General features: G+C 35.5%; 1 protein-coding gene across 4 annotated transcripts in view; it reads right to left on the bottom strand.

Moving 5' to 3' along the window:
- Positions 1-18,784, bottom strand: part of CNOT6L (CCR4-NOT transcription complex subunit 6 like) — a 132,240-nt gene that overhangs the window by 21,371 nt on the left and 92,085 nt on the right. For all 4 annotated transcript variants that reach the window (XM_010594117.3, XM_023553333.2, XM_023553335.2 and 1 more), the window contains 3 exons: positions 16,965-17,033; positions 13,017-13,174; positions 11,031-11,185 (listed from right to left, as the gene is read on the bottom strand). In XM_010594117.3, the coding sequence (XP_010592419.1) occupies positions 11,031-11,185; positions 13,017-13,174; positions 16,965-17,033 (382 nt within the window). The remainder of the gene's footprint in view (positions 1-11,030; positions 11,186-13,016; positions 13,175-16,964; positions 17,034-18,784) is intronic.

Below are 18,784 nucleotides of genomic sequence, written 5' to 3'. Positions count from 1 at the left end.
AGCAAGGGGTTTGGTTTTTTTTTAATTGGTGTTATCAATAATATTATTCGATAATTTCCACATTCTGTTGCATCATCTTTCTTGGGAATAGGAATAAATATGCACCTCTTTCAGTCCGTTGGCCAGGTAGCTATCTTCCAAATTTCTTGGCATACATAAGTGAACACTTCCAGCGTTGCATCCATTTGTTGTTGAAACATCTCAATTGGTATTCCTGGAGCCTTGTTTTACACCGGTGCCTTCGGTGCACCTTCAAACTCTTCCTTCAGTACCATCATTTCTTGATCATACACTACCTCCTGAAATGGCTGAACGTTGACCAATTCTTTTTGATAAAATGACTCTGTGTATTCTTTCCATCTTCTTTTGATCCGTCTTGCGTCATTCAACACTTTGCCCATGGAATCCTTCAACATCGCAACTCAAATCTTGAAATTTCAGTTCTTTCAGCTTGAGTCATGTTGAGCATGTTCTTCCCTTTTGGTTTTCTAACTCCATTCTTTGCACATTTCATTATGATACTTTGTCTTCTTGAGTCACCCTTTGAAATCTTCTCTTTAGCTCTTTTACTTCATCTTTTTTTTTTTTTTCATTTGTTTTAGCTGCTCTATGTCCAAGAGCATGTTTCAGAGTCTTCTTTCTTTCCTGCCTTTCGTTTTTTTCATGTATGATGTGCTTGATGTCATTCCACAACTTGTCTGGTCTTCAGTGATTAGTGTTCAATGTGTCAAATCTATTCTTGAGATGATCTCTAAATTCCGGTAGGATGAACACAAGGTTGTACACTCTGGCCCTTGTGGACCTGTTTTAATTTTCTTCAACTTCAACTTGAACTTGCATACGTGCAACTGATAGTTTGTTCCATAGTTGGCCCCTGGTCTTGTTCTCACTGATGATTCTGAGCTTCTCCACTGTCTCTTTCTACAGATGTAGCTGATTTGATTCTTGTGTATTCTATCTGGTGAAGTTCACGTGTATAGTTGCCATTTACATTGTTGAAAAAGGTATTCCCAATGACTAGTCATTTGTCTTGCAAAATTCTATAATGCAATCTCTGGTGTCGTTTCTATCACCAAGGATATATTTTCCAACTACTGATCCTTCTTCTTTCTTTCTAACTTTAGCATTCCAATCACCAGTCAATTATCTTCATTCCATGTTTGATGAACTTACAGAAGTTTGTTAAAATCTTCAATTTCTTCATCTTTGGCAGGAGTGACTGTTAGGTAAATTTGAATAATAGTCCTATTAACTGGTCTTCCTTGTAGGCATATGAATATTATCCTATCACTGACAGCATTGTATTTCAGGATAGATCTTGAAATGTTTTTGACAATGAATGTGATGCCATTCCTCTTCAACTTGTCATTCCCGGCATAGTAGACCATAGATTGTCCAATTTAAAATGGCCAATGCCACCTCATTTCAGCTCACTGATGCCTAGGATATCAATCTTCAAGCATTCCATTTCATTTTTGGCAACTTCCAGTTTTCTCAGATTCATACTTCGTACATTCCACGTTCCAATTATTAATGGATGTTTGCAGCTGTTTTTTCTCATTTTAAGTCATTCCACTTCAGCAAATGAAAGTTCCCAAAGCTTTACTCCATCCACTTCTCATTAAGATCGACTCTGCTTTAGGAACCAACTTTCCCCGGTCGTATCTTGAGTGCCTTCTAATGTGAAGGTCTCATCTTCCAGCACTGTATCAGACAATGCTCTGCTGCTATTCATAATGTTTTCACTGGCCAATTTTTTCAGGAGTACATTGCCAGGTCCTTCTTCCCAGTAGGTCTTAGTCTAGAAGCTCCACTGAAACCTGTCCACCGTGGGTGACCCTACTGTTGTTTGAAATACCAGTGACATAGCTTCCAGCATCACGGCAAAACACAAATCACCACAGTAGGGCAAGCTACCAGTCATCTGTAATCCCCATTTAAGTCTGTATTATTTCCTCAGACTTTTCTCTATGCATGTGGACACAAATACTTTTATACACAACTAGGGTAATACTCTGAAAGTTTATGCTTTGGTTCACTACATATATTTGCCATCATTTTATTATTGTGCTACTATAACTAATGTTCAAAAATGAACATTTTTGCACATAAATATTTTTCTGTATTCCTAACTGATTTTTTTACGCTGTCATCCTCCTCCCTTTTTCTTTCCTTTAAAAATCTAAGAGCAGACTTTACTTATCTCTGTTGAGTTTTATTTCATGAGCATCTGCTCACCAGTTCACCCATTCAGATAGCAAGGGCACTTAGAAACTTCATTCTATTTTTCAAACAGATTTATATCCCTGGCAGGTTTTTGGCTTTTATAAATCTTATGTGCATTGAATTCTATCTTCTCTCAAATAGTGAGGTCAAGATGGTGGAGTAGTCAGATACTTCCTGTGGTCCCACTTACAACAAAGACTGGAAAAACAAGTTAATCAATTATATATGACAATCTAGGAGCCATGAACATCAAAGGCAAAGTTCAGGAATTGGACTGAGTGGCAGGAGGAGGGAAAGATGGTTCAGAAGCAGTAAGGAGATGCCAGACCTGACTCGGTGGGAACCAACACCCTGCAGGCTGGGATTGGCTGACACCTGTGGTGAGGCAAGCAGTGGTGTTTAGGGCATATTTTACACACTGGAAGAGAGCGTGCAGCAGAGAGTCTACTCACGCCTCCAGAATCAGCAAAAGGCAGCGCTCAATCAGCAAAAGATAAGTACATGCATCTAACCTACCACGCAGATCAAAAAACACCCCTTTGGAAAAAACCTCTCTCCCATTTACCTGACTCCTCTCTGCTCGGCACCGGGTCACAAGCTGGCTTCAGCAATAGCCATGTTCCCTGGGCCGGAAGTAGGAACCATCACGTGCCCTGATCCATTTTCCCATCCTTCAAGAGGGAACAAATTAACAAATAGAGAAAAAGTAATCTCCTGGCTCCCCTAAGCTAGGAACTCAGGGCAGAAACAGCTCCTTTGCCTAGGCACAGGCATAAGGGCTCCATGGACTCTGAATGCCTTTCACCCCTGCATAGACCTGACCGGGCCCATTTCAACAGCACACACTCCCATTAGCACAATATAACAAGGTATATACCTGAGGTCTACCTTCAACTGTTTCAGCTATATGCTGGAGAGGCAGGTTTGTGACAGTTGACACTGCCCTGCCTATTAAACAGGGTACTCACATCAGGGGCCTGAGGACTGGTGGCTCCACCTATGCCACCCAGCCACCCACAACAGGTGGTGCCTCCCAGTCCTTACAGCCAACACCACTGGGTGCCCATAGTCTGGCTGCAAAACCCATCCACCTGTGAGCTCTAGGGAACAGGGTTACGCTTTCCTCACAGACACTCAGGGGCAACTGTCAGCCCCCTGCCTTGCTCAGCGTGTGACCTCCTACTGCAGCCACATACTTGTGCCTACACCGATCACCCCTGCTTGTCTAACACTGCAGCTGAGAGCCTGCACCACACACTAGGTGACAGACAACCTGGACACCTGAGCTGATGGACTCCTGGGCTCATAAGCCTAGGAACAGCTCTAACCGCCTGGTGACAGGACGTTAGAGTCTCATAGATGCCAATAATCATACTAGCTCACTCAAGCAGCCTACTTGGGCATATCAAAACAAAACAAGAAGCTAGGACACAGTAAGCAAACATAAAATAAAAATATTAACTTATTGATGGCTTGGAGACAACAGTCAATATCAGTCACATAAAGAGGCAGACCATGATGACTCCAGCAAGCTCCCGAAAAAAAGAATCAAGCAATCTTCTGGATGAAGAGAACTTCCTGGAATTACTGGAGGTAGAATACAAAAGTTTAATACACAAAACTCATTAAGATATCAGGAATGAGATCAGGCAAAATGCAGAACAAGCCAAGGAGCACACACACAAAGCAACGGAGGAACCTAAGATTAGAGAAGCATATAATGACAAATTTAATAGGCTGCAAGAATCCATAGACAGACGGCAAACAAAAATCCAGAAGTTTAACAATAAGATTTCACAATTAGACAACTCAATATAAAGTCAGAGCAGAATTGAGGCAATGGAAGTCAGAATTAGTGAGACTGAAGATAAATCACTTGACGCCAACATATTTGAGGAAAAATCAGATAAATGAATTTTTTAAAAAATGAAAAAACACTAAGAATTATGTGGGACTGTATAAAGAGGAATAACCTATAAGTGATTGAAGTACCAGAACAATGGGGGATAGCAGAAAATACAGAGAGAATTGCTGAAGATTTGTTGGTAGAAAACTTCCCTGGTATCATGAAAGATGAGAAGGTATCTATCCAAGATGCTCGTCAAACCCCACACAAGGTAGATCCCAAAGGGAAGGCACCAAGACATATTATAATCATCGTTGCGCAAATCAAAGATAAACAGAGAATTTTAAGAGTGGATGGGGATAAATGAAAAGTCACCTACAAAGAAGAGGCAATAAGACTAAACTCAGACTACTCAGGAGAAACCATCCAGGCAAGAAGGCAACGGGATGACATATATAATGCCTTGAAGGAAAAAAATTGCCAACCAAGATTATATATCCAGCAAAACTGTCTCTCAAATTAGGACACTTCCAGATAGAAGTTTAGGGAATTTGCAAAAACCACACAAAAATTACAAGAAATACTAAAGAGTCCTCTGGTTAGAAAATCAGTAACATCAGATAACAACCCAAGAGTAGAACACAGGACAGAGGTAGCCAGGTATCAACCCAGACAGGGAAATCACAAAAAGAAATCAAAGCTATCTTCTCTCAAATAATCAAAATTCTCAATAGGACTGAACAAATCCTAAAAGCAACAATAAAAGTTACCCATTATTGAGAGTAATAGAATAGGTTCTATTTACCATTATTGAGAATCTATTCTATTACTCTCAATAATGGGTAGCTTTTATTGTACACATACCTGTGTCACCACCACCTGTCTGTGAGTTTGTCGCACTGTGGTGGCTTTATTATTGCTCTGATGGTGAAAGCTATGCTACCGGTATTTCAAAAATCAGTAGGGTCACCCATAGAGAACAGGTTTCAGTGGACCTTCCAGACTAAGACAGACTAGGAAAAAGAGCTGGTGATACACTTGTAAAAATTGGACAATGAAAACTCTATGGGTCACAACAGAATACTATCCAATATAGTGCTACAAGCTGAGCCTCTGAAACTGGAAGGCACTCAAAATACACAGAGGCTGCAACAATGGACTCCAGCATAGGCACAGGATCAGGCAATGTTTTGATCTGTTGTACATGGGGTTACTATGAATCAGAGCTAACTCAACAGCAACTAACAACAACAATCTGTATCAAGATCTGTGTGTGATAGGCACTTCATAAATATTGGTCCTAAAATTTACAAAAATTTTAATAAACAGGTAATGTGGTCATGTATCGCCCAGATTCCTCATCGAGGAAAGATTTGCCATGCCAGCTTCTGGGAGGCTGTTAGTCTCCTCAGGGATTGCTCCAGTTGCATAGGGCTGCCTTACCCATGCCCATAACCAATTAGAAATCAAGGCAAGGTCTATTTTGGTCTACAGGTGCTAACCAAAAGGTTGGCGGTTGGAATCCACCGGGCACTCCTTGGAAACTCTATGCAGCATTTCTACTCTGTCCTTATAGGGTTGCTATGAGTCAGAATCAACTCGACAGCAACAGGTTTGGTTTTTGGTTTTTTTATTTTGGTCCAGCATAAGTTAACTTTTGCAGACCATTTTAGCTTCTCTCTGTGGGGTCATCTGAGGCTGTCAGGACTGCCACCCAGCCTGTTTCCTCCTCCTCCTTTCCATAGGCATTAAACCCTAACAAACTCTTAACACCAAACTCTATCTCAGAATCTTCCTTCTAGAGAATCCAAATTGTGGCTAAAAGTATTACTATTACAATTATATAAATGAGGAAACTGAGGCTGGGAGCTGGGAAAGTTCTTTTTGAAAAATGGAATGTTCATCCATACTATCCCAGAATTTCTCCTATAACTCCAATATTCATGGAAGTTCTCTAATCACATTTTTGCAAGATCTTTTAATACCACGGGATATATTTGTCTTGATTTGGAAAACTAACTACTCAAAACAGTTTGCCATTTTTTTCAGCTTACCAATCTCTTTATCTGGTCTATCTCAGTCTTTCCACTTTGAAGGTAATTCTCCTTAATAGAGATCATGAAAGCAAAATAGAAGTTGTATAGCTTTGTTTTTTCCCTCAATCATCAATTCATGACTACGGAATTCACAGTGGGTCTTTCCCTTCCTTGTTCTTTATGGTTCATATTGTTTCTTAAAATACCATCCTCATTGCCTTATCACTTTCACCAAGCCTTAGCTTTTTCTTGGTTTTAACTTCCTCAACAATGATTATAGGTTCATAAAACTTTTTTAAAAATACACGCTTATTGACTTCATTAAAACACACACACACACACACATCCTTTTAAAATGAACCCTGAACATATACTGATTTTTTTTTTTAAGATGTCTCCCTACCCCTTCAACTTTCTTCCTCAGTGGTATAGTTATGATTATATTGCCATATTTTTAACTTTTAAAACTTTCCAATATTCTTTAGGTATCTTCTTTTCAGTGTTTTATTAGATTTCAAAAATTTCAGAAAAATAAAACCAGCATTTCCTAAACAGGATATATATGTCATTATACCTAATGCTCTGTTCCTTGGCTCATATAAACTCTAACGGAGACAGTCACACTCTCAAGTTTTATCACTTCACCTTCACCAATAGTTGAAGGACTAAGAAGTTCCTTCCTTTCAGTGAGAATTAAATAAGAGTAAGTGTATGCTTCTTGAACCATAAGAATTTATCAGGTACTTGGCTTTTAGAAGAATGAGATTTCCCACATTAGTGCTGATAGTTGTAATCACCTATAACTTACTTTTCTGTGTGCGTTTATATTGTTTTTAATTACAAAAAATTTATAATATATTAAGAAATAATTATTCATGTTCTATCCATACTACCTTAACAGTGCTACTTCTTACACTCCCCTCCTACACGCAAACAAATGCACTCTACTCTGCTTCTACTTTCTGTTTCACAGATTTCCATACAGGTGACATCTTGACACATAGGGGTCTTCCATTCTTTCTATTAGATGTTTCTTTTGACTAAGACATAATGGTTTATAGTTATTTTCCAGTCATTGAAACAAGCCCACGAAGTCTCGATAATACTTAAAATGTTAAATTTGCCTCTCCATTTTAATATCTGAATTTATTATTCCTACTCTGTAGCTGGTATATAGATGCTATAATCATTATTCCTGACAATATTTTTTTATGCCAATCTAAGAATTTTCCTGTATATTCACCTTTTTGAAAACAAAATCTTAATAGAAGGTCAACTGGATATACAAAAGAATATATAATGAGGAGTGATATGACAAAAAAAAAAAAAAACCACTCTTTCTCCTTTCTTACATGTTTTGAGAAGAATTATTAGAGTGAACGTTTCAAATATGGGAAGAACGTGCCAAAAAAATAGCCTGTAATATACAGCAAACAAAGAAAGAATTCAATAACCAATTTGTTGTCTGAAAGTAATTTATGGGCTGTGATGTGATTAAATTAATGTGAGAGAGAAGAGAACGAATGCCAACTGTGAGCAACTAAGACAATCTATAAGACTTAAATAATATTTTCTCTCTCAATTCATTTACAAGCAAGAAGGAACAACAGAATACACAGTCAAAAAGACAGTACAACCACACAAATGTTAACTTTGATATTTTCTGGATCACATCCCAGCATTCCTAAACCCAAACCAAATAGAAGTTATTATATAATTCAGTTTAAGATGCTATAAAATGTGTTCTTTGGTCCTTTTAAGTAATCAAGGGAGTTTCAGAAAATAATTTTATTAAACAAGAGATAGCCCTGTAAGAAACCTCTGAAGTTAGGTGGAACAGTTATTATTACCCATATTTGAAAAGCAAAAAAAAAAAAAAAAACTTGTAAGCAAAGCAGTAACTTTATGTCCCAGACTGAATTAATGGCAACATTGACATTGACATTAGAAGCCAGAAATCAAAATCGAATTTAAAAAAAAAAAAAAAAACCAGTGAGATAGGATCATCACTATAGTCCATTCTGCAATGATGTTATAACCTCTGAATGTCCTATTCTCCAGCATAAAACTTGGAAGGGAAGGGAAAGCAAGGACCTGGCCTTGCTTAGTACCCCTGAGACGACACAGGTTAGAAAGCAGAGGCAATGTCAAAAGAACTATTATGACAACCTTGTTTCCAATCCTATGAAGAGACCGCCTCTTCAGAGTATAGAGTACTATTTAGGAAAAAAAGAGTTGAGGAAGGGAAGAAATCCAAATGATGCATCTGAGTTATTTCCTATGTATTCATCTCTTAACTAGTTCACAGCATTTTTAATAGTTCTAGAAACAATTTTTCAAATACTATGTATCTCAAATTTTTAATAATTCAAAAGCAATTTTCAAATAGTGTTTAAAGATTCAGAGATAACAGTTATAATTATTAGTTCAAAACCATAATAATTTCTAGTAAATTATCAAGGAATTTTAGATTTTCCTCTCAAAACTGTGGGGACATGATATAAATTTTTTGTATTATCTTCCTTCAGAAAGAAATAATGACAGATGGAAAAAGAGCTTCATGTTAGATGTCTCAATGTTCTTAATATATTTTTTTAAAAAACTACGGTGTTTCAAGGAAATCTGTGTATGAGCACAGAAAACAAATGCAAAATTCAAAGCAACTCTTCCAAATGAGTTAACCTCACAAGATGTACATAAGTTAAATCCAAAAGCCTAGAGATTCAGTTTAGCAGATTGGTTAAAGGCATGAACTATGAAGCCAAACTGCTGTGTAGCCTTGGCCAAGTTACTTAACCTCTCTGTGATGTAGTTTCTTAATCTATAAAAATGTGGAAATAGATGTGTGTCTACCTGAGAGTTGTTTTAAAAATTAAATAAAATAAACTATATAAATAATTAGAATACAGCTGATATATAAGTAAGCTCTATAGGAGTAATAGCTATTTTAACTCTAAAATTTATTTTTAAAAAATTACCGAACTACTAGGGTAATTTAGTTTACTTTGACCTGAAATGCTATAAGGCTGTGTACTAATTATTAACCAAAACGAGAACAGCTCAACTTGAAATCCACAGAAAAGAAAGGAAAGTAGGTATAGATAAACAAGAAGAAGTGAGCCAATTATCTTTCAAATTCACAGGATTAGGTTACTTATTATACCATGCTGGTAATATATCAATAAAAATATTAACTTGCTTTGCTAAAACAGGGTTAAACAGGGACATCTTGGAAAATTATAAGAATGAATATGCTTATTGTATGAGTATAACTTGATTAGATATCAAAATCAAATGATTAACCATGGGATTGAACTTCTACCCGACTTCTCTACCCATTTCAATCTTCTACTTAGGTTTCTACAAAATTTTTATTCTAAAATCAGGGGTCTTTTTTTTTTATTGGCAAAAATATGCTTCTCTCTTTTCCTGAAGATGATAACCAGAACAACCTGCCTCTAACCATCTGGTCACTCATGCAGCATTCAGGGATTGCTTTCTAATTGTGCTAGAGTACTCTTCCCTTTAGAAGAAAATGAAGTTCCTAAATCCAGTAAGGGAGAACAGAAGGATGCAGAAGCACAGGACCTAAGAAACCCAACAAGAGAGAAATTATAAAAGACTATAGAAACAGAGAAATTTGATGACAAAACTGTTACTTATATGGTTCACAAAATACCCCTTCACTATCTCATTCGATTCTTCAAACTATCTCTGAGGTAAACAGGCTGAGGAGATACTGTTTTTCAAGAGTATTAAGGCACAGAGACTGCTCTAAGATTATTTCCATATTTTAATAAGTAGATTCATAATATCTTATCTTTGATGGTACTTTCATCATCTACTCTAACAGCCATGAAACATGTTTTCTGTATGTTTGATGATGACTACTTTCCACTGCCCTGTCTGAATTAATTTAACTCCCCACCTCCATACCTCTCTTCTGTTCTCCCTTATGTATCCATGCCTATATCTTATATATGTTGTTCTATTCCATAAGGTTGATCCCAACTCACAGTGACCCCATGTGACAAAGGAGAACTGCTCTTTAGGGTTTTCTTGGCTATAATCTTTATGTGAACAGATCACCAGGTCTTCTCCCACAGAGCCACTGGGTGGGTTTGAACCACCAGCCTTTCAGTTAGCAGCCAAGCACTTAACCATTGCACCACCAGGGCTCTGTACTGTATTGAAATTATTTTATGCCTACCTTTTCCTACTAGACTTAGGCTCTGAGTGAAACTAGGAACTATGTCCTATCTATCTTTGCATCTATTGTGCCTAGCACTGTCTGCTTTAGAAAAAAACTAAGTTCCTAAATCAATAAAGGAGGACAGAAAGACATAGAAACATTAGTCATAACAAATCCAACAAGAGAAAACACTAAAATTACAAAGGACTATAGAAAAAGAATCATGAGAATAAAAATGCACTCATCAGAGAGCAAATGCTCAGTAAACATTTAGCGAATGATTTAATAAATATAAGAAACATTAATTATAAAAGATGAAAAGATTTATAAAGTAAATGATTCTGAAAAAAGGGCAACTATCAAAACAAACATAAAGAACCCTGGATCACTTATTTCTAATCTTAAAAGCACCACTTTCTTTTTTTAACCCCCAAACTAATATTTTACTTTATAAAAATACATTTAGAAATATGATTATATCATATTCAGGTCTATATTTCTAAAACTTTTAGTATAATTTTATTATACAAGCATAAAGAATAACACAACAAGCACCGTTGTTTACCATACACAGTCTAAGAAATAAAATATTACCAACAGAGTTTTAGCTTTTGTATATCACTTGCTTTCTAGCTTTTTATATATTTTACAGGGGCAAGAGAAAGACAACTTCAAATGTATTATAATTAAAGAAATGTTTACACTACTGTGCTTTGCTTCCTTAACTCACTTTTCTGTTTTGAAGAATATTGCACAACCATCCACATGCTTTCTCTCCTGCTCAGACATGATTTTGGCACGTGACTTTGGAGAAAAAAATCCGTCATATCCACGCTCCTTCAATGCTGGCAGAAAGAGAGTGAAGTATTGCTCTGTTTCCACTTCCTGAGGTGAAAGAAAAGTTATCAGCTACATGACAGAGAAAAATCTGATTAAGATTTAAAATGCTCAACATTGAGTAAGTTGTGTTTAATTTAAAATAATTCACATAACAAATATTATTTATTATATTGCTAGTAGCTGCCATTTGACAATAGCAGCTTTTTAAAGTTGAAAGAACCAAAAAAGGTACATGATTTTCTCATCTTCACACAACTAGCTACTAGCAGAAGTAGAACTACATCTCAGGCTACTGAAAGCCAATTTAGAGTTCATTCTACTATTTTTCACTTCCTCAAAGCTGATTACTAAACAAACAAGGTTGGTCATATCATAGATTAGGTGTTAGGGAATAGATTTTATACATAAAGAGGTAATTTTTAAAATTATTCATCCTTCTCAACCTTAGTGGAAAGGAATGAGAAGGATAAGACTGAGAGGATGAGATCAATTAATAAATTCTCTACCCTAGAGAATGTTTAGGCACCTGAACACCAATTATTCTTCGTCTCTGCTAATTTAGCAATTACTAAGACTACTTTATTCTTTGAGCCATAAAATATTTTTTACAAATCGTTCCAATGAAATAATATGAAGATACTGATTTATGTATGAAGATTCTCATAGCAGCATTATTTTATAACAGTAAAAACCCATGAACAGCCAACAGTAGGGAAAAGGCTAAATCAATTAAAATATATTCATATAATGAACTATTTTTGAAGAATTTTAATAACATGGAAAGTGTATTAAGTGCAATAACCGAGAAACAATATATGTTAAAAGTGTGATCCCGATTATATATTAAAACTATATCTGTAAATAAATAGATAAGCAAATAGAAAAAAAAAAATGTCCAGAAGAAAATACACCTGAAATTCTAACACAGCAACTTTCTCTGAGTTACGGAATTAGGTGTTTCCCTCATCAGATTTACATTTTTTTCAAACATTTCAACTTCTCCAGAATAAATTTTTTTTGAAGACTAAATCAAAAAGAACACAGTTAAATAACTACAACAGCCTAATTTTGTTTTGCCTCCTCCTTCTCTCCCATGCTTTGTCAGTTCTAATTATTCAAAAAAAAGTTCATTTTTGAAGCTTTTTATTTCTTGGTATTCCTCAGAAAGTCATGTGAACCATAGAAAACATAGTAAGAAATTATCAAGCTACTCTAGTAGAAAAAAAAATAGAAATAAAAAAATTTTCTTCTCAGGCTATGCTGAAAAGAAATGTGTGAGATAATGACATTTAAAAATTTTGAAACACATTTAAACATTTAATGTGCTTTGAAAGTTGCTAGGAGAAAAATTACTAAACTCTACCTACAAGAAGCAATAAAACAGGTATTTCATGGAAAGGTGCTTCTTCAGTTAATTTCATTGTGTTTAGAATAAGATAAAATGCACGATTTACAGCACAATAAAAAATGCTTAAAATGTTTATCTTTAAGGAACAACTGTGTGCAAGCACTCCTTTTTTCATTTAAACAGATTCTATTATAAATTAAAATTATACTTCTGAAAGGCTAGCAATCATCTGCAGTTTTCTCTTTCAGTAATAGTAAAGATGTGTTCATGAACTGAACCATTAACTCGGACAATGGTGAGGCTATTTTCACTTAAGAAAAAAGTAAATAAACGTAAGTGGATGGCTATACTCAGCAAAATTGTTTTATTGTGAAAATGACATCTGAAATGCTTATGAAGAAAAAAAATTTTTAAGAGGAGAGAAAACAACTTGAGTTTTGTTTTGAACACAGTATCTCACCAACGGTAAGATATATTATTTTTACGTTTACCTTTAAGTTAAAAACAATTTAATTTCTATAGTGTTACCTGAAGACTAATGATATCTGCGTCACAGTTAACAATTTCTTCCATAATTCCCTTTTTCCTGTATTCCCAGTTTAATGCCCAGGATGGGCAATAGCCATATAGCTGCCGGGTAGCATATTTATCACATAGCACATTGTAACACATAACCGTGAATGATGCTAAGAAGTGGGAGAAAAAAACAGACAAAAGGGAGAAAATTAGGTACCTTTTTCTAGAGCAACATCATGTGTATACCTACATAAGCACACAAGCATATACTCCAAATACCATCACTGTGAAATGCCTAGGGCAAAATTTTCTGCTTGACTGTATCTACTAAAACCTCACACCGAAGTTCTTTTGCTAGTCTAGAACTAGGCTAACAGTCAATATTTTAGATTTTAGGGAATTTATTTTAATAAAAAAAATTCAAATTTTGTCAGAATGCTAATTTTTTACGTGCAATTTGCTAAGAAAAGTTTCTCTGTGTAAACGGAACAAAAGTAAATGTCAACTTCATCCTAATTAAAAGACTCTACTTTCATTAGTTTTTATTTTAAAAAAATATCCACACTTAATACTTTTTAGGGGCTTCTCACTCCTCTGAGTCATAAGAGCAGGGACTAAACAAAGCTTAAATATAAGAGAACTTCCTTTCTGCCAAATGAAATGTTCTTTCTGAAATAAAATTTTCATTTTAAAATGTCCCTGAACTGTATAAGGACTGTGCACAAACTAATGCAGTCAGAAGACTATTTCTATCCTTGCTATTCAGAGTGTGCTCTAAGGACAAGCAGCCTCAGTCGTCACCAGGAAACTTGTTAGAAATGCAGAATCTCAGGCCCCACCCAGGTCTATTGAACCAAAATCTGCAATTTATCAATTTCCTGAAGTGATTCATATGCGTGGTTAAAGTTTGAAAAGCCTGATTTTTATCAGTAATTCTCTACCTGGTCTGCCCATTAGAATCACTCTGTAGAGCTTTTAAAAAAAAACAAAAAGGCTGATATCCACGGCCCTCTTCCAAACTAATTAAGTCAAAATATTAAAAACAAAAACCTGCTGCAATTGAGCTGATTCTGATTGATGGCAACCCCATGTGTGTCAGGGTTTTCAAAGGAAGGGTTTTTTGGGGAAGTAGATTGCCAGGCCTTTCTTCCACGGTGCCTCTGGGCAGACTCAAATCTTTAACCTTTTGGTTGGTAGCAGAGTATATTAACCATATGCACTAGCCAGGGACTCCACAGTCAGAATATTACAACCTGGGTATTCATATTTTTAAAAAGCATCCCAAGTGATTATAATAGACAAACATGGTTGAGAATCACTTGTTTCAATAAACTATGAGGTTATCAAGGTGAAATAACATTTGATTAAGGTTGGTTCAGTTTCAAATGATGGGGAAAGGTAGTAAGAGAAACTTAGCTCTATGGTCATCTGGGGGCCTGACTATTGGCCATTTTGTACAGTGGGGGACATATTTCAGCTTGAGATGATATATCCTCTTGTTATTTATCTGGGGGTATGGCCCAGAACCATTTAACCTCAAATTCTGAAGTGAGCACCCTTACTCTCCCTCTCTGGATTTGAAATGTCCTTTGAGAGTGAGGGGGAAAGAAGCGAGGCAGATTTTACTAGTTTTAGTTTTTTTCTAAGACTTTGTGAAATGAGATTTTACAGAAAAGGCCAGAGATTCCTATTTTTGTAATATATACCAACCCAAAACAAAACCTGTTGCCGTCGAGTCAATTCTGACTCACAGCGACCCTGTGAGTAAGGTACAACTGCCCCATACCGTTTCCAAGGCTGTTAATCTTTACAGAAGTAGACTACCACATCTTTCTCCCGAGGAGCGGCTTGTGGGTTCAAACTGCCAACCTTTTGGTTTGCAGCTGAGCTCTTCACCACTGCACCACCAGGGCTCCTTATAACATGTACAAAACTCTTTATACCAGTGCCAGTACACAAGGCTGATTTGGCAATTTTTAAACAGAGGGGGATATTGAGCTAAATTGCTTTTATCACTACTCTCCCATACCCTGCTTATACGTAGTACCTTTTCACTATCTTGGGTTTCATTCCTACATAGATAAATTATCATTAAAATTTTGTAACTGTACACCACCCTTAACCATAGCAAGTTATTATACACATCCCCAAATCAGTCAGAAGAAATAAAAGGCATATTAAAAAGTATCTCCTTTTTTCACACTCAGATTCTACTTAGGGAAGAACCATATGTCTCAAGAAAAATCCACAGTTGTCGTTCAACAAGGAAAACCCACATTACTTTCAGAATTCAGCAAATAAAGAAAATTGTTTCTGTTGTTCCTTTTCTTAATGGAAATGTAGCTGTGCAAAATTAAGAAAGCCTTTCTTCCAGAATGTGCTCACTCCTGTTCAAAAAGGGGTTACTTTGAAAACCAGAAAATGGCCTTTTTAATATCAGAAAGGAAATAATCACGCACTAGGGAATGTCAGGTATAAAATAAGTCCACCTAACTACAGGGTTGCTATGAGTTAGAATCGATTCGACAGCACTGGGTTTGGTTTTTTTAACTTAAGGATTTGTAAAAGGCCTTAGGTATTCTCTTTTCACTCAGAATATCCACATACACCCTAATAATAGAAGTGTTATTTACAATAAAACTGATACAGTGTCTCTTGTAGCAGGCTGATATTGTGGCTTTATAGTATGGTGTTTCAAAATTACTACCTCTGGAAAACACACAAATGTATTATATAGTATAATATTTAGTGTTTGTAAAATGGAAACAGAAGATGTTATACTCCCCACATTTCCAAATACATCTTTATCCCAATACAAAAGCAAATGAATTCTCTTATTTAACTTTAACTGAACCTTAAGCTAACTTACATAATCTCTGAATCCTCTTTAAAAAAAAAAAAAGGAAAGGAAGAAAGAAAAAGGGATAGGTGTTATTTTGTGAAAAATGTACACAGGAAATACAAGAACTTTAATTTACTCTAAAAATTATTAAAATAGCAGTATTTAGTGATTGGTTTAACGTTCATATTGAAAGAGCGACATTTTCATTTGTTAACTTTAAATCGAATTTAGATATGAAAACGTACTACTGTATTCTTATGCAAATAACACCCCATGAGGTATTTTTGTAGGCACACCATTGTACCAGTTTTTTTTAATACGATGAGGTAAAAAAAAAATTAACACAGTGCACTTACAAAAACACCTTGCGGGGGGCGGGGGGCGGTGTTTGGCAAATGAACATAGAAGGTGCGCATTATTTGCGCAAAAATGTGGTCCTCCTGTGATTTTTTTTAAAAGGCATTTGGATAAATACTAATTCATAGCAAGATATTTTAAGTAGAATTTCTAATCCTAAAATGGCTAATACATTAATAAGAAGCCCTGCAAATGTCAAATCATTATTGGTCTCAAGAAAGAGATAAAGGTTTATATTTTCTAGAAAAGATTTTTTTTTTTAATTAGATTACTATAATTCTAGAAATACTAGATTATACCATTAAATTGCTCATATACTCACCCTGCACCACTTGTAGCCCCAGACTTACCACCAACACAGCAAATATATACCCAGTCTAAATCATTCTTCCAGTGAGTGGGTGTTATCAGTTTACCCTCTCAGGTACAATAAAGTACGTGAGTTGTTTAAAATTTTTCAGAAGAAAATGTATTATTACTCATTTTTCTTAAATCATCCAATACCCTGTGAGAACACATCATTTGGAAAGGTGTATTACAGGAATAATTTTAAAACCGAAAACCGTATCGTTATGAAAGATATAAGACACTTGTACATAGGCCTAAGATAGTAAGAATTTTTTTAAAAATCTATCCATTAGTATTTTTAAACTCATTTACCAATGGAGGTACAAGAAAAGTTTGTTAATAATACATCACAAAGCTCAAGTGGCATTTTCAAGTATTTCTGAAAAAAGTCAAGGAAGAAAGAAACTATTTACCAGAGGGCAGAATTTGGTCTCGTTCTTTTAATGTAATCCATGGCCTCGGAGGAAGCTGCTCTGGATGAACTGGAAGAAAGTTGGTTTTTAATACATAAGTTAATTTCATGTGTTTCTAAAATCAGTATTATTTATTTAATTATGTCAAATAAATTTTTGTTTTCTCTTCAGCTTTACTGGTCCACAAACTTAGAAACGTAATATTGAAATTTAATAAAGATTTAGAAACTAAGTTTATGAACAGTTATGCAGAAAACACACAATTAATATCTGAAAAGAACTTTAGGAAACTCACCAGTGGGGTTTCCACTTACATGGTATTTATGAAAAGTATGTATTCAAAGTCTTAATTTTAATGTCTTAATTATGTAAACTGTGTTCACCCAAACTTGTTCCTTGCTAAGAAATCAATGCTACATGAAGTTCCAACATACTGATGAACTAAAACACCAAGATATTTTTAAAATAGAAAAATACATATGATTTTATAATAAAACTTACTGAATTTTCTAATGGGGCTTTTATTTCCTAATTTTAATATTTCTCTCTTCTATAAAGTCAGTGCAGAAAGATTAGAACTAAATTGTACAGAAAAAGGAAGGCACTGGTTAAACATTAATTGCTAAGATATGATTATCAATATCACGAAACTATATGCTACCCAACAACCAGATGAAAGAAAATTCACTAAGATTTAACTAGCCCCCTTTTCTTATTCCTCTTAAAATTTATTACAATTACAAGACAATTTGATTCAAGTTTGCAGATTTGCCCAAGGTATTAAACCAGAAAAACCAAATGAGTGTACATATATTCAACTCCAACTCATGGAGACTCCATGTGTGGCAGAGTAGAACTGTGCTCCGTAGGGTTTTCAATGGCTGCTTTTTTCAGAACTAGATTACTAGGCGTTTCTTTCAAGGTGTCTCTGAATTTGAACTGCCAGCCTTTTGGTTAGTAGCTGAGCAGTTAACTGTTTGCGCCATCCAAGGACTAAAAAATGTGTTCTCTTAAAACAGAAAACACTCCATCTTTCTACAGCCACAGACAAACTTTGGCCAAAGTATCTAAGATTGTAAAGAGTGAACATTACTAACCATTGTGGTGTTCCACAAGTCTACCTAAAGGATGTGTGCTTTAGCAGCCATTCTTTTCACGGAGTGACACGAACATTATTTCACATATTTCCATATCATTCAAGGAAAGGAGTGAAGGTTATCTTAAGATGACAAATAACTCATGCAGCTGGTTCAACACAATTTGAATCTTGGAAAATAATGATGCCTGCCAAAAGTACCATAGTAGAATCATAGCAACTGTCTCAAAATGGGAAGCCCAAAATATGAATACAATGGGGAGTAAACATGGAACTTTCCAGCTGCTGGGATCCTTGTAAGCAAATTCTACCTTAACTGGCTTGGTTAAAAATTCAGATACCAAGAAACTTCTCAAAATAAAACAAGTGATGTCAACATTTTGGTGCTTCCAGTATGTTATAGATTTAAATGTGTCCCCCAAAATGATACGCTGAAGTTCCAACTCCTGTACCTGTGAATGTGACCTTGTTTGGGGAGATAGGGTTTTTCCATGTAGATGCAACCAGTTAAGTTAACGAGCCCATACTGGAATACAGTGGGTATTAATCCCTTCTGATTATTGTCTTAATAAAAGGAGGAGCAGACACACACAGACACAGAATCAAGACAAGAGGATGACACCGTATCTTACATTTACATGCATCTATAAGCAATAAAGAAATGCCAAGGGTATAAGCAAAAACCAGAAAGTAGGAGAGGGGCATGAAACACTCTCTAAAAGCC

Source organism: Loxodonta africana, chromosome 5, assembly GCF_030014295.1.
Source record: "Loxodonta africana isolate mLoxAfr1 chromosome 5, mLoxAfr1.hap2, whole genome shotgun sequence".
Classification (NCBI taxonomy): Eukaryota; Metazoa; Chordata; class Mammalia; order Proboscidea; family Elephantidae; genus Loxodonta; species Loxodonta africana.
This window is presented reverse-complemented; position numbering and strand designations above follow the sequence as displayed.